Source organism: Tetrahymena thermophila, assembly GCF_000189635.1.
Source record: "Tetrahymena thermophila SB210 genomic scaffold scf_8253984, whole genome shotgun sequence".
NCBI classification, from domain to species: Eukaryota; Ciliophora; class Oligohymenophorea; order Hymenostomatida; family Tetrahymenidae; genus Tetrahymena; species Tetrahymena thermophila.
The window spans coordinates 14,530-29,596 of NW_002475999.1; the positions used below are offsets into that span (position 1 = coordinate 14,530).

Sequence of the window (15,067 nt, forward strand, 5' to 3'; positions counted from 1 at the left end):
GAGTTCCTACTGTAGTAGAAAAATTTACAATTCAACTTATTTACTAATTAGAATTTAAAGTAATATATTTCTTTTCAAATTTTTGAAAATTTTAATTTTGCCAATAATTTGATAGAATAACAAAGATGCTTATTAAAGTAAATTTGAATGAATACGAGTTTTCAAAATTTTGATTTTAACAAAAAATATAATACTTTACTAATAATGTTCACAAATTTATGCAATTCTTATTAAATATTAACTTTATTCAAGAAATTAATTCAAATTAAAAATCATTGTTTTTAATTTATTTATATTGATTTTTACAATTTTAACATAATTAAGAAGGATAAATACAAAAATGATTGTTAATAGATAAGCAGGAATAATTCAAAGAAAAGCTTCGTAAAATTTTTCAGAATAACAAATTAGCTAGCCTACAAGAAATAGTATTGAGTGGAAAAACAAAAAATAAGCTTTTAATAACTCTGCATAGCAAATTCTTTCTAGAGGGAGTATGAACGATAAAATATATTAACTGGAAGATTTCAATGATATAGAGAATACAAATAACATTAATGTTATCTAAAATTAGAATATTTTTTTTGAAAACAATTTAAATGAAAATGGGATAACTTTAGATGGCTCATCGAAATTATTTATATAAAAGAATATTCAAACAAGCATTACATAAGATGGTAGAGATAGAGAAATAAGTTTTTCTAAAAATGAAGAGCTAAGCGATCAGCCATCTATGAGTAAAGATGGAGATCATAATATTCTATTAAATACTTAGAATGGTTTTGCAAGAATATCACAAAAAAAATCATTTATTGGAGACGATCAGAAGATTGACTTATATTCAAATGTTTAAAATAATATGTAGCAATAATAGTAAACAAGTAGAAGAGAAAATATGAATTTCTAAAAAAATTGTGCAAGTTAGTAGTATGAATAGGTATTAACTGATTTAGGAACAGACGAAGATATAGAAATATCTAATAATACTAGTGCACTCATTTTGAATAATATTAGTGTTTCAAATTAGAATGCCTAAACAGATGTTTTATCTTAATAAAGAAAATCCTAGTAAAATATAAGTGAAAATATTAATTAAATGAATCATAATTTTTAATTACCTTCTAGAAGATCTACTTCGTCTTTACATTCAAACAACTCATAAAATATGGTTTCTGTGCCTCAGTAAAACTTTCAATAATAGCTAACTTTTTAAAAAAATGTATTTAGAAAGTTGGAAGATTAAATAGACTCTGATGATAAGTAGAGCTAAAATGAAGAATATTTCAAAAAAAGACCTCCAAGTGCTTAGGGGTTCAAGCACTAAGTAGCTGCATTTAATATTCCTAAATCTATATCAAATAATTAGATTTAACAAAAAGAATAAGTATAATAGCAAACTTATACTACTTATTAGGATAATAATGCAAAAAGCTAGCAATAAAACCATGAAATAATGTAATTAAATTAAAATTAAGCACCTCAAGTATAATAATAAAATACATATGCAACAAGTATTGTTAATTATTGTAATCAAACATCAACTGAAGATTAATTTGAATATAATGATGACGAGACTGCGCCTCTACCTTCTACTTTTAGAAGAATTTTGAATGAAAACGGGTTAAAATACAATGTTTAGGAATATGACAGACTTGTAAAAATGATTCCAAATGAATCTGAAATGAATAGATTTAAATATTACTTTTTGCCTTTAAAAATATAAGAGCAAGAAAAAATTATTGATTAAAGCAACTAAAATATACTTTAATTACAAGAATCTATTTAGATACTTCTAAAAAGAGAATCCTAAATTAGACAAGAATATTCTGAGTATTAATCTTAAGTATAGAGAGATATCAGCTAGCTTCAAGATAGGCAAAAGCAACTTAGCAAAGACTTGATGGATAAAGAAAATATGATATAATCAGTTCAAATATAAGTTGAGAGTAAAAACAATGAAATTCAATCCCTTTAGTTAAAAGTAATCAATTAATTAATTAATTAATTAATACTAAATTTTATTAAAAATATCTCCAGCTTTACTAAAATAAATTTTTTTTTACTATTATTGACATAATGATATCATGTTTGACAAAAATGAATATTAATAATAAATAGAATTATTTTTAAAAAAATTTTTGAAAGTTTTAATACAATATTATTTATTTAAATAAAGTTATAGAAGCAGAGATTAGATTTCTCAAATTACGAGCAGACAAAAGCTGAAATTGAATTTAGTATGAAAGAAAAAGATATGAAAATAGAATTAATAATGAAGGAAAATTAAGAGATTAAAATAGAGAACAAATAATTAAGAGAAGAAAAGCTATAGCTAGTCGAATAAATAACAGAATTAGAAAGAAATATATAAATTAAGGACAGTAAAGCAGCAAAGTTAATTATAGATAGAAAAAATTAGAATGATGACTATAGTATTAGATAAAATGCTTTATTGTAAGAGAATCAATAATTAAGAGAAGAAATGAATTTGCTCACTGGATAAAATAGGAAACTAATGAAAAATTTGCAAGACTATAAATCTGAATTAGAAAGCTTAAAATAAACGGTGTTTGATTTAGCTAGCAGTATACCTTCATTTAAAAGTATTTAAATAGAATAATATCATAACAATAACAATTCAGCTTAAGATTAAATCCCTTCCACACTTGTAAATTAATACATAGAATTACTTAAACAGCAGCTATAACATCTAAAAAGTGTAGAAGAGTATTAAAGTAAAAAAGGAGTTAGTTAAAAAGCAGATGGATTTCCAAAGAAAGACTAAAATAAATTTGAAGGAAATGTTTCAACCTTTAGAAGATAAGAACTAGACTGATTTTTTGAGTTACAACTATTAAAAATTGTTAATAAAAAAAATTACTATAACATTATAATATTAAAAAGTTAATCTATAAATTGTAATAGTTACTTTTGATTTTTATATATCTAACCAAATTTTAATAAAACTTAGTTCATCTAAGGTATAATTTTAAGAAAAACTTTTAATGATATTATTCTTTTATTTTTTTATTTACCAACTGAATCTAACTCTGTTACAGACATCTAAGATTTTTCATGGTAGTAAGTTTAAAATATCATATGGTGTTACACAAATAAATTAATTGCAAAATCTAGAAGCAATAGAATTAAATGGTCATTTAATAGCGAGATTTCTTAATTAAAGCTAATATTTTAAAAATCGATCAGTTTTTATTTTAAAAATAGAATAGCTATTAGATAGATATGTTAAAATTTTTAATATATTTTAGGCTGTATTGTTTTTAATAAGGCTTGTAATTTCTATTTTTTACTTCTTAATTTTATTACTTACAAATTTTATATCGTGAAAATCTTAATAATCAATCTTTAATTAACAAATATTGCAAAATTATAAATTTTTTCAAAATATTAGTCAAATCCCAAAACAAGATTTGTGAGAATGTAAATTATATTAAAAAAATAATATTTATGATGAAATAAATGATCTTTACTCTGCATCTATTTATTAATAATTTGATTAATTTATAAATAATAATTATTTAATTGCAAAAATAATCAAAAAGATTCAATAACTATTATCATTTAAAGTATCTTAAAGCATTAAGTAAAACGCTAGAATCTCAAATATTTGTTAATTATTTTTGTTGAAACCTGAAATGAAATAAGAGAGAGTAGTTAACAATTTTTTAAGGAGTGTTACTATTTTGTGTCATTTATCTAATAACAGCTTGAATAAAATATAACAAAATTTGGAAAAGAAGACATACTAAAAAGGTGAAATAGTTGTTAATGAAGGCTAATCTTTAGATTATATCTATCTCATATTTGAAGGAGAATTTGTGGTAAAATAACTTAAAATTAATTATTTTAATTAAAAATCTTTGTTTGTTTTCTACATATATTTTAATATGTTTTAAAGATTAATAAAAAAATAGATGTTGTCTTTTAAATAAGTGAACTTGAAAGCAAAAAGGAAAGCAAGAAAGTTAGTGTGGTCTAAATTTCTTCATCTCACTTTTTCGGTTGCTAAGAATTAATTTAGAATATTCCATCATAATTTTAACTAGTGGCTCATACTGATCAATGTATAGCTTATTTGATCCCAAAAAAAGACTTATTCAATTTAATAACCTTTGAAGAAGAGCATCTTAAAAGAGTGGTTAAGATCTGCGATGCATGGAATTAATTTCTAATTGACTTGGTTACAAAAGCTTAGAAATTGATTGTGAGTAAAAAGTAATTCTTAGTATAAAATAAGCTACAAATTAAAGAAGCTGAAAAAATTTAAAAAATTAAAGAAGCGAAAGTCTTAAACAGATTCCTACCAGAGATATGCTCAGAAACACCAAAAAATAAAAAGATATCTTAAGCCTAAGATGTAACTTCTTTAAAGCATACATTGAATGAACTTCTTCCATCTCGTATCAAAGGCATTAAAAGTATGGCTAATCTATAGTAAAAATCTGATATTTTTTCTGAGGAGTTTTATCAAAAAACAAACAATCAAGAGAGAGCCAAATTAGATTAAGTTCGTTATGATAAATAGCTTGTGAATTTTAATTTATAAAACAGATCAAATATCATTTATAATAAAGTAGAAATATTTGCCTACTCTAAGAACGATGAAAATATCATCAGTTAACCTCGTGCTTACAAAAATGAGCTTATTAAAAAAATAAACAAAGCTAAGTAACAAGAAGGAGAAGATTTAGGTTAAGTCACGCCTAAATAAATTACATCACCAAAACATGAAAAATATTTTAAAAGTATTGATAAAAGGCTTTGTGATCTTAAAAATAAATATTCTGGTTCTCAGAACTCTCTTAATTCATACCTAACTTTAGATTCTCCTAAAAGTATAAGTAATATAAATGACTACAGCAAATATATTGATCAACCTAATTCAATCTTTCACTCACCAAAATATAGATCACTTAATTTGGGATTTACTTCAATTAAATAACCAAAATCAATAATAATATAAAAATCAAATAACAAAACTAATAATCAATCATCTCTCACCAGTATAAATGTATCTCCTTATTCGACACCACTTTGATATTATTTAAAATATAAATCTACTACTAAACTAAATATAATCATATTGCCTAATGTATAATTTAATTTAAATTAAAAATATCATGCTTAATTATTTATATTAAAAATTAAATAAAAAACTAAATAGCTTTCACTATTGAATATTCTATATTTATTGGTATAAATTAAACATTTTAGATTTATCTAATTGTACTAAAAAATTTTAAATAAAGCTCATTTATTATTTTCATAATTTAATATAATTTTTTTTCAATTTAATTTCATCTGTCTTTCAATTTTAAAAAGAGTTTTTATAAACATAATTTATTTTAAAAGCACCTTTTAAAATTGTAAATAGTTTTAGCTAAATTAAATAAAATCAGAAACTTAAATTCAACTAATAATAATGGATCTATTAAAATAACTAAATTTATTTTTAAAAATTAAATATTAGCAAAAAAGTATTTGTTTAGGTATCTTCTCTACTAATTTTTTTTATAAATCAAATTTTTATTAAATTTTTCAAAAGTTTTTTTGAAAAAATGTTATCATAATAAAGTGAATAGTATGTTTTTATAAATTTAGAATACAATTTAATCTTCTAAAACTTAATTCTTTTTGCTTTAGCTAAATAATAAAATAAAATTTATAAAATACATATTTGAATTTTATTTTACTTGAAAATAAATAAATAAATGGATTTAAACGTAATAATTAATTAGTAACAAAAGATTTGTTTGATTGATATTCATTTAAATTTGATTATTAATGCTAAGAACTATCTAGGAATTAAAAGCCGTTGAAATTATACAAAATTTGTAATTAAGTGTTTTAATATTAATTAATTTGAAATCAAAAATTTTTTTAATTAATTTGCAATTAAATTAGAGTGTTCAAAAATTGAATAGTAAATATTATTAATTAAAATAACTAAATTATAAAGCACAAGGCAAACTTTAATTTTATTATACTAGCAAGCAAAGAAAGAAAGGATAGATAAAAAATAATACAATAGTTTATTACATGGATAGCATATATTCAGATGATGACTCTCTTCCTACATTCTAGGAAGCTGATATTTTGGCTTGTTTTTAAGATAAATCTCAAATTATAGATAACTCAGACAAAAAACTTGATGTCAGCTATAGTAACAGGTTGCTTAATTTCTTAAAGTATGATTAAAATAAAGCAAGTACAAAAAATTCCTTTTTAGAATTAGAAAATTAATCAAATGCAAATGCTCTTTAGTAAGGATAAAGCGAGTCAAAAGAAGTCTTTAATCAATCATTTATACCTCCTGATGAAGAAGGATAGTAATTGAAAATATAGTAACAGATTTAATAAAAAGGATTGCTTAAAAGACAAGATGAAAAGAAGTCATTTGCTATACCTTTTAGCTCATAATAGTAAATACAAATTTAAAATTAACAAAGAATAATGGATAAGTTTGATAGACCTCCACTCTCTTAAAGGCTAGACACTAGATCAAATCTTATGAATTCAACAACTTAATAAAATTTTAAAAAAGCAAACAATATTTCATCATAGTAGAGCTTAACTGATCGAAATCATACTGATGGCTTTAATCCTTTTTAAGATATTGCACAACCCATTAAAAGAGAAGTATCTTCTGTAAGTTTAAGAAGCTCGAGGGAAGGAAAACTCTAAGCAGAAAATATAAAAAATTTTTATTTGGATCTTTAAAAATAAATGGAAAAACCAAAAATAAATGATGAAAACTACTCTGAAAAGGAAAATTTAAATCCAAATATTCAGTAATAAAATTCAATTAAATCAATACAAGTAGAAGACATTCAGCTCCAAAAAAATATATTTTAAAAAAAAGTAACTTATTGTTTAAATGAAATAATTAGTAATTTTTAATTTTATTTTCTTATTAAATTATTTAGAATAGCAATAAATAGTTTCAAAATATTGCTACTATAGATGATAAAGTTAAAGGGAAATAAAATTAATAGGCTAAGTAAACTTAGTAAGATTTATCAAATAATAAAGAAGAGGCTTAATAAGTCAAGGTTCATAAATAAAGTGGGTATCTTTTTATTGATGACGAGTAAAATAGCATCTCTGAGTCTAAAAACTCAAATGATACAGCAAAGCAAATTGATAACTATCAAAGTCAAAAAGCTCTTTAAGAATAAAAATAATATTACCTTCATGAATAAAAAAATAGCTTGGAGTAAAATGATATTCTCTAAATTGTTACTAAAATAAGAGGAATTAAGTAATAAATAGATGATGTAAATAAAATTATAAATTTGAAAAAGAAAGAGATTGATAATTTTATGAAAAGTTCTACTTTTTAAAATTCTTCAATTGCCCTTTAGAAGAGTAAGGAAGAAGATCAAAATACACTCAAAAAACTAACTGCTTCAACTGCTTTTCTCAACATCAAATATTAAGAAATGACTTAAAATTGCAATGATTATATGCAAAAGAGAGACAAGCTTAATTATATTTCAAATTAATGTGAAAGCACTCAAGATTAGCTTAATTAAGAAAATACTAGCAGCTTTGTTAGTAAATACAACAATAATCATCTCTAAAATTATCTGTCATAAAATACTACATAAATAAATAACTCTTCAATAATTTAAATTTAATCAAATAGCAAATAAAATTGTCATTAAAATGGTTTTTATTCTGCTAATTATGTTTAAATCAGCAGCTCTAATAAATAAAACGCTGTAGTTTAATAAATGTAAGCTAGTAAATCAAATTCTATTGAAAAAAGAGAAAAGGAAAGTAATTCTAAATCTTACGCTTCATCTTCCAACATAAATACTCTTTGTACTTCTAGAAGTAACTAAAAATCTTAATAAAATGGTTACTCATAAGATAAAATTCAAGGCGAAGGATTCTCAACTTATAGGGAATATTCTTCTAATAAAAATCAAAGTTTTTGCAGCAACAATTCGTTTTCATAAAATGAATAACAATTTTTAAATTAAAACAAATAAAACATTTATAAAAACTAAAAACCTCAATCTTATCATCAAAAATAATCTGATAGCTTAGCAATTACTTCTTCTTAATCTAATTTTTAGACTTAAAGTTAATGCCTTAGAACTAAAAGCTAAGAAAGTAAAAATCAAATTAGTAAGGAAAATTCAGTTGTTTATGATCAAAACAATTAGGTTTCTTCTCAAGAAATGATCTAAAACTTAATTTCTAAGCTAAGCTTGAATAAATACACAAATAAATTAAATAAATTACTCCAAAATCACCCTTAAAATATTCAAAGTAATACAAAAGACCCAAAAAATATTTATAAGTAAAGTGTAGATTAGTAAAAAGCATCTTAAATAATTCCATAAAAGATAAATCCTTAGCTAGCAAAAGCTCCTTCGTAATAAAATTTAATAACACAGAATAGTAGTTAATTTTAGCAATAAATTACATAATAACCAGTTAAATAAGCAAGATCTTATTCTTATTAAGAGAAATTTTCTTTGCAAAAATAGCAATAACAAGCTAAATAAATTTGAAAAAGTTAAAAAAATTAATAGCAATTTATTCATAAAACTATAATATATATTTATATAAAATATCTTTTTAATTTAATTAATTTTTATATTTAGCATGATTTCCAAAGCTAATCATTTGTATATCCTATCATTAATATCAATTTATTTTTAGCTCTCTAAATTCTTTTATTTATTCTTAAAATTTATTTATTGAAAAAATTTTTAAAAAATGTGTAAAGCTAGAAATTTTTTTTTTTATTTGTAGATTTCTAAAATTAAAAATCTTTTTTTTAATAAAATTTAAAGTTTAAATGGAGAAAATTGAATTTTTTTTTAAAGAAAACTTTATTTCTTAAAATAATTCTTTATTTTATCTAATATTAAGAGGAATTTTGTCAATAATTGAAAAATAAAATTGTTAATAAGTACAATAAATAAAATGATATATTTTTTGTTTAAGTAGTTATTTTATATTTAAATAATAGGTTTGTTTATTGATAAATAAATATTTTATAGTGAAGGATTTGATAAGTTTATAATTAATTACTAATAAATGAATAGCAATTTAATATAAAGATATGAATATATACATGATAGGTAGATAGATATATAGATAGATAGATCAATATTATATTAATTGTTTTCTTTTTGATAAAAAATTTTAATTAGTGAAATTATAATTGAACATAATTTTTTTTTGCCAATTTTTAAGATAAATATCTAATTTAGTCATTATTTATTTCAGGTATTCGATTTCTAAAAATATAATTTTTAATATATTTATGATAGTTTATGTTGGTTATTTTCATTAATTATTTATAAAATATATATTAATATTGTTAAATAGGAAAAAAATTAAGTAGTGGAAACGATTCTCATTTGTTTAAATCTAATTAATTACTCTATTTAAAAATCATCTCAAAATTTCCATTTAGGTTTAGATAAGGATGCTAAATTAGCAGAATTTGGAAGGGAGCTATCGTATGGCTAAGGCACAGCTATGTTATTGTAAGCAACTATATTTGAAATATTGTTGTTGTTTACCATAACATTTACAGAGTTATTATAATTATTGTTCATATTTGGTGCAACTTAATTTTACCCTGGAGAATTGCTTCTTAGTCTTTATCTATACTCCAATTACTATTATTAGAGCTACTGAATGCTTGGTTGTTAAAATTGCTAACTATATTAAGGTTAATAAATTTAATTTTATTATTGCTAAGATTAGTTAATCAACATTTAATTTTCAAAATTTTGTTTGCTACTACTGTTGTTATTTTAATTAGCAATTCCTTTAACTGAAGGTGAAAAAGATCTAGGTGCACTATTTCCACGAACATTTATGTTTTATTACATATATTATGAAGAAACTTATTAATTCATTTAAGGTAATTATTGTTTGTTATTATTTCCTAAAGTGCTTGGTTGGTTTAATTTATAAACACTTGAGTTATTTTCTTCTTGCATATAATTATTTAAAAGTAGCTACTATCCAGAACTTGTGTTATTTGATTACCTTTTATTAGATTGAATTATTTAAATTTTATATAATTTCAATTTTTATTTTACTTAAAACTATTTTAGAGGATATCTCCTGTAACTCTCACTGGTCCACCACTCTGTTTCATAAATCCTGAAGAATTTCCAGTATTTTTGATGGAAATATTATTAGAATTAGATTGATTTGTAGTAGATTGTGGTTAAAAGTGTAGCAGAGTTTTCATCAAATTGTTACTAATTTAGTTGATTTAATTAACTTATTCCTAAACGTTTTAATTTGTCATCTTGTTTGAATCCTGTTCACGAAGCTAGTTTTTTTATATTTGTAAATAAAATTTATTTTTTTATTCATTAATAACTTACAATGTTATTAGCAGACGATTAATTTTAAACTAAAGAAATTTAGTTTTGGTTATTGCTCAACTGTATTTAATCTTTTTATACTCCAGAAGTAGGTGGTTTTTTTGCAGATATGATATTCATGTAATTTTAAGATAAAGAATTCAAATTTTGTTGAGATCCTTAGACTTATTAGCTATAAATTTAATTTTCATTATTCACTTAATCATTGCTTTGCTTAATTCCAGATGGAGGAGGAAGGGGATTAGAGGCAGATTGATTATTTTAACGAACTTTATTTTTTAAAAAATTAATAAATTTTTAAAAAAAAAGTAAAGTTTAAGTTTTTACGACTGTAATTCTAGTAAGTGGGAGCATTACTATGAATATAAGTATTTCTTTTTTGCTAAGATTGCTATTATTATTAGATTTATTATTATTGCTACTGCTGTTATTATAGTTTCAACTAATGCTGCTTTTACACTATTTATATTAAATTAAATGTAACAACTATTTTTTTGAATTTATCAACAATCATACTTTTTTCTTTTTATTTAATTGAAGGAGATTCGCCTCTTTAATAGGGTTTATTAGGATTGATTAATTAGTTATGGTTATTTGGGGAAATACCATTTAATAGATCCTTTTTAGAATTAAAAGAAGATACCTTTGTCTTTATAAAAAAATTAAATTTATTAAATTCAATTTAAAAAATATTTTTATAATTTACATCTATTTATTAGTTGAACTGCTAATTTTTATTTGATAAAGGTTAATAAGTGTAGGGACTTGTGAATCTTTAACTAGAAGGATTGTTATTATTTGGTATTTGTTAGGATGAAGAGCTTGAGAAATTTGAGTCTTTTTTGTCTTTTGCAGAGGCGCTTTAAGGTCTCTTATTTTAATTTAACTAATTATTCTAATTATTGAAGCCAGATGAAGTAGAGTAAAGTGTAGAATTTTGAATAGTAGAGGTATTATTTTGTGATTCTTCTATTCTTTTGGGCACACTGTTTGATCTGTATTAATGCTAGTTAGCTGAAGAAGGAGTTTGTGCTTGGGGAAGAGGAAGTGGAGAAACTTAACCATTTAACTTACTTTTATTTGAAGATAATCCGAGGATCGAATTATCATTTTGTAGCTTCGATGAGGATGATTGATTATTATTTATAACTCCAGAAGTGGTATAGCTTCTTTGTTTATTTTTTAAATCTTCTTACTTGGCTGCACTGATAGGAGATGGAATATCTTTTTTTAAGGAACCCTATTATATTTGTTGTTACATAGAAGAAGATATACTTTAATTTTTATTTAAACCCATGTTAGATGAAACTGAGTTAGAAAAGTTTATTTGACTTTAGTTCTAAGAGAAAGCATTATTATTAGGAGAAAGGAATTAGTATGGCTTACCATTTGAAGATACCTTTAAGTTGTTTTAATTGGTTGCCGATGCACTATTTTAGGAAGTCATAGGCCTTTCAAGTGACAAGTGTAATTGATTTATTTATGGGTTTAATTGAGAAATTCCACTAGCTCCGTTTTATTGATTCTCTTTTTCCTTATCGAAATTGCTTAGACTAGAGCTTCTATGAATACTCTTAGATCCAGAATTAATTTAGTTGAAATTATATTATTACTATTGCTATTATTATTGTTGTTAAGTTGACTAAGCAGGAATTTGAATATTTTTAGAAGATAACTGCTATTAAGCATTAAAGGAGGAATTGTAAGATAAACCTGATAAGCTGCTATTATTTCCACTTTAAAGAATTTATTACTTTTAAGTCTGACCATTATTCTATGCTGAAGTTACTTTGATACTTTAAGAAGTATTTTTTAAAGGTGGAGTCTGCTTGCTTAAATCTTTGTTAAGTTAGCTAGCTTATGAGAGAGGAGGAGTTATTTTAGAATTAGTTGGTGGTTTTTGTTCAGTTAAAATAAATGAGCTTGATTACTGTTATTGTTATTGTTGTTGCTATTATGATAGTCCTCCGTAATTCTACTATTATGATTGACTATCTAAGAATGAATTGTCTTTCTAATTTGAGTCTTCTAAAATAGACTTAGCGCTTTTATTATGCTTTAAAGTTGCTACTTATTAAACCTATTGGCTAAGTTGATTATTTGCATTGTTTTAAATTTTGGGTTATTAGTTAGAGGTAGTCAAAGGCTTCTTTGACAATTGAAGCTACTGCTATTACTAATTAGAAGATTGGTTTGATTATTACTAATTGTAGGGTGAAGGAGATAACTATTGCTAAATATTCTACTAATATTGCAAAACATTTGTTTATTTCTAACTATTGTTAGCAGGAATTTAGTTGGAAGAAATTTAATTTGTATTTGTCACATTTAAATTATTAGTGCTATTTCCTGCAATAGAACCTTTTATGCTTGATCTTAAAGAGAGATTTTCTTTTTAACTTGCTTCTAAATCATTATTAGATACACTTTAGTTATTTTATTAAAGTCTAATAATTCTACCTGAACCCTATTTTAATTATAAAAATAGATTTTATTAAATTATCTTATTTATTAATTAGTATTATATTTATTACCTTCAAGCAGGATTTAACAAAAGTTTTTTTTTAGCCATTCTTCTTTCCATTCTTAATGTCAATTTCAAAATTTTCATAAGGAATCTCTTCGTAGTTTAATTTTGTCCTATCATTCAAACCATTATCTTTCCACCTAAGTTTCGCTCTTATATCTTTGTTTAAAGCTTTTAAATTAGCTTGAGGATCGGAAAAAATATCAGCTATAGGAGCATTTCTTGCATTTAAAAAAGTATTCCTAACTAACAATTCTTCGCTCTCTATTCTACCACTTTCATCGCTTAATTCTTACCATGAAGCGCTCTTAGCTCCTTCTCCTTATCTATATAACTTTTATTCAAGTGCTGTTAGCTAATGAAAAAAGCTAGCTCTTATTTCTAAATCTGGTCTACGAGTGTTCAGGAATTCTAGAGTTTTATACAAAGTCCATTTGAATCTGTTTGAATTTAAAATGAAAAATTATACACAAAAGTAAAATACTTCATTATTAAACTTTTGAAAATATATGGAATTAAGAATAATTATTATGTATTATGAATATTCACTTAATTACAACTTAAGTACAATGTAACTATAATTTAACAAATAAACAATTCAGAAATATTAAGTAGGAAATATCCTTTGAAATTTGTGAAAGAGAACATTCAAAAACTGATTGATTGGATTTGAAGAAATAAGAAGGAATTAAAAAAAGTAATCGTTAAATTTGAAAAATAAATAGAAATGAATTAATTTAATTAATGAATTAATTAAAAGTTGTAAAATAAATTAATGTTAATTTCCTTTAAAAATCAAATAGAATTAAAATATCTTTAATAATCCTATTGTTTAATACATGTTTATAAATTTTTATAGTTCTAATTTTAAAATTAAACAAAATAATTAATTGATTACTTTTTCATCAAATACGCAGCAAGGACGCAGCATGACCTTGATTATCCTCGAACTGAGTGAACAAGAGTGCTTTCTCCTTATTCAACGCTTTCTTCAATAAAATTGAAAATTTCGTTAAGATTTTCATCATTATCATCAAAAAGTATCTATTTATATTATGTTATTGCTATATAAGTTAATATAATTTGATTGTATATAGTCTTATATAATTTTTGTATTTCTAACGATAACTTAGTTTTTTTTATTAATTTTGAGTTTAGATTTTATGTTTAGAATACATTTTCTTTCTTTTAAACCATACTAAATCCTATATTCTTTAAGCAAATAGAATTTATATGTTTGTTGAAAACATATTATGGATACCACATATGTACGTTTTTTTAACTTAAAAATAATTAACTGAAAGTGAATTACTTAATGATCATTTTCCATCCAAGGGAAGGTAAGATATTGGACACCAATATTTTCCCAACTATTTTAAATCTACTATCCTGAGCAGTTGATAATATGAGTAACTTTATTAGTTATTATAAACTCTAAATCCTATTGGTAATAATTTTTAATATATTTGATATGGTCATTTAAATAAATAATTTTTTTTTACTTTTGAAGCAAATTCATCACCTATAAATAAACCATCCTTGATTTTAATTGCTCCAATGACTTACATCACTTAATATTGCTGTTACTATTACTCTTAATCCATGAATCAATAAAAAGTCAGTTGAATAATTTGAGTTCTTTAAATTCTTTTTTTTTATTTTTTATATCTTGAAAGCCAGCTATGTTAAGATGACAACAACTCCCTCTCTTCTTTTTCTTAGTAATTAAATCTTTAAATAGCTGCAAAATTTCTTTTCTTGTTAATTTTTTAGTTGTTAATTAATTAATAATAACTTGTATATGTATGTATTATTAGATTTACAAATTAAATTTGATTTGCTTAATATATTTATTAGTTTCTTTTGTTTGTTAAATTGTTAATTAACTCCTATTTATAACGAAATAATTTATTATTCATCATTCTGTATATCTATCAATATATCAATAAATTCTTCTTTCTCAAAATAAAATAAATTCTTCTGAAACTCTTTGAAACATTCACATGAGTTTGAAATACTTTGAAATTTTTTTGGGTTTCGTTATTTGAGAATATTAATAAATTATAATTAAATATTAAATATTTTATCTTAAAATTTATTTTTTAAATATAAAAACATTTTGGTTGAAATCTTAAATTGAAAAATTAAA

General features: G+C 22.8%; 4 protein-coding genes across 4 annotated transcripts; 3 read left to right on the forward strand and 1 right to left on the reverse strand. All coding sequences in view use genetic code 6, as the record gives it.

The window, feature by feature from the left end:
• Nucleotides 1–295: 295 nt before the first annotated feature.
• On the forward strand, nucleotides 296–2,836 carry TTHERM_00865390 (hypothetical protein; the record flags this gene model as incomplete). The annotated part of the gene is made up of 2 exons (XM_001026779.3): nucleotides 296–1,981; nucleotides 2,177–2,836. Exons 1-2 carry the CDS (start codon nucleotides 341–343, stop codon nucleotides 2,834–2,836), a joined length of 2,301 nt encoding a protein of 766 aa, XP_001026779.2. The 5' UTR covers nucleotides 296–340.
• An 820-nt stretch (nucleotides 2,837–3,656) lies between these two features.
• Nucleotides 3,657–5,059, forward strand: TTHERM_00865380 (cyclic nucleotide-binding domain protein; the record flags this gene model as incomplete). Its single annotated transcript, XM_001026778.3, has 2 exons — nucleotides 3,657–3,842; nucleotides 3,920–5,059. The coding sequence occupies 2 exons, from the start codon at nucleotides 3,657–3,659 to the stop codon at nucleotides 5,057–5,059; spliced, it is 1,326 nt and encodes a 441-aa protein (XP_001026778.1).
• Nucleotides 5,060–5,961: 902 nt separating this feature from the next.
• Nucleotides 5,962–8,546, forward strand: TTHERM_00865370 (hypothetical protein; the record flags this gene model as incomplete). Its single annotated transcript, XM_001026777.2, has 2 exons — nucleotides 5,962–6,882; nucleotides 6,948–8,546. The coding sequence occupies exons 1-2, from the start codon at nucleotides 6,061–6,063 to the stop codon at nucleotides 8,544–8,546; spliced, it is 2,421 nt and encodes an 806-aa protein (XP_001026777.2). The 5' UTR covers nucleotides 5,962–6,060.
• An 897-nt stretch (nucleotides 8,547–9,443) lies between these two features.
• Nucleotides 9,444–14,522, reverse strand: TTHERM_00865360 (dual specificity phosphatase domain protein; the record flags this gene model as incomplete). The annotated part of the gene is made up of 10 exons (XM_001026776.2): nucleotides 9,444–10,044; nucleotides 10,098–10,336; nucleotides 10,392–10,660; nucleotides 10,719–10,850; nucleotides 10,908–11,040; nucleotides 11,098–12,858; nucleotides 12,926–13,358; nucleotides 13,817–13,962; nucleotides 14,231–14,359; nucleotides 14,421–14,522. The coding sequence occupies 10 exons, from the start codon at nucleotides 14,520–14,522 to the stop codon at nucleotides 9,444–9,446; spliced, it is 3,945 nt and encodes a 1,314-aa protein (XP_001026776.2).
• Nucleotides 14,523–15,067: the final 545 nt, after the last annotated feature.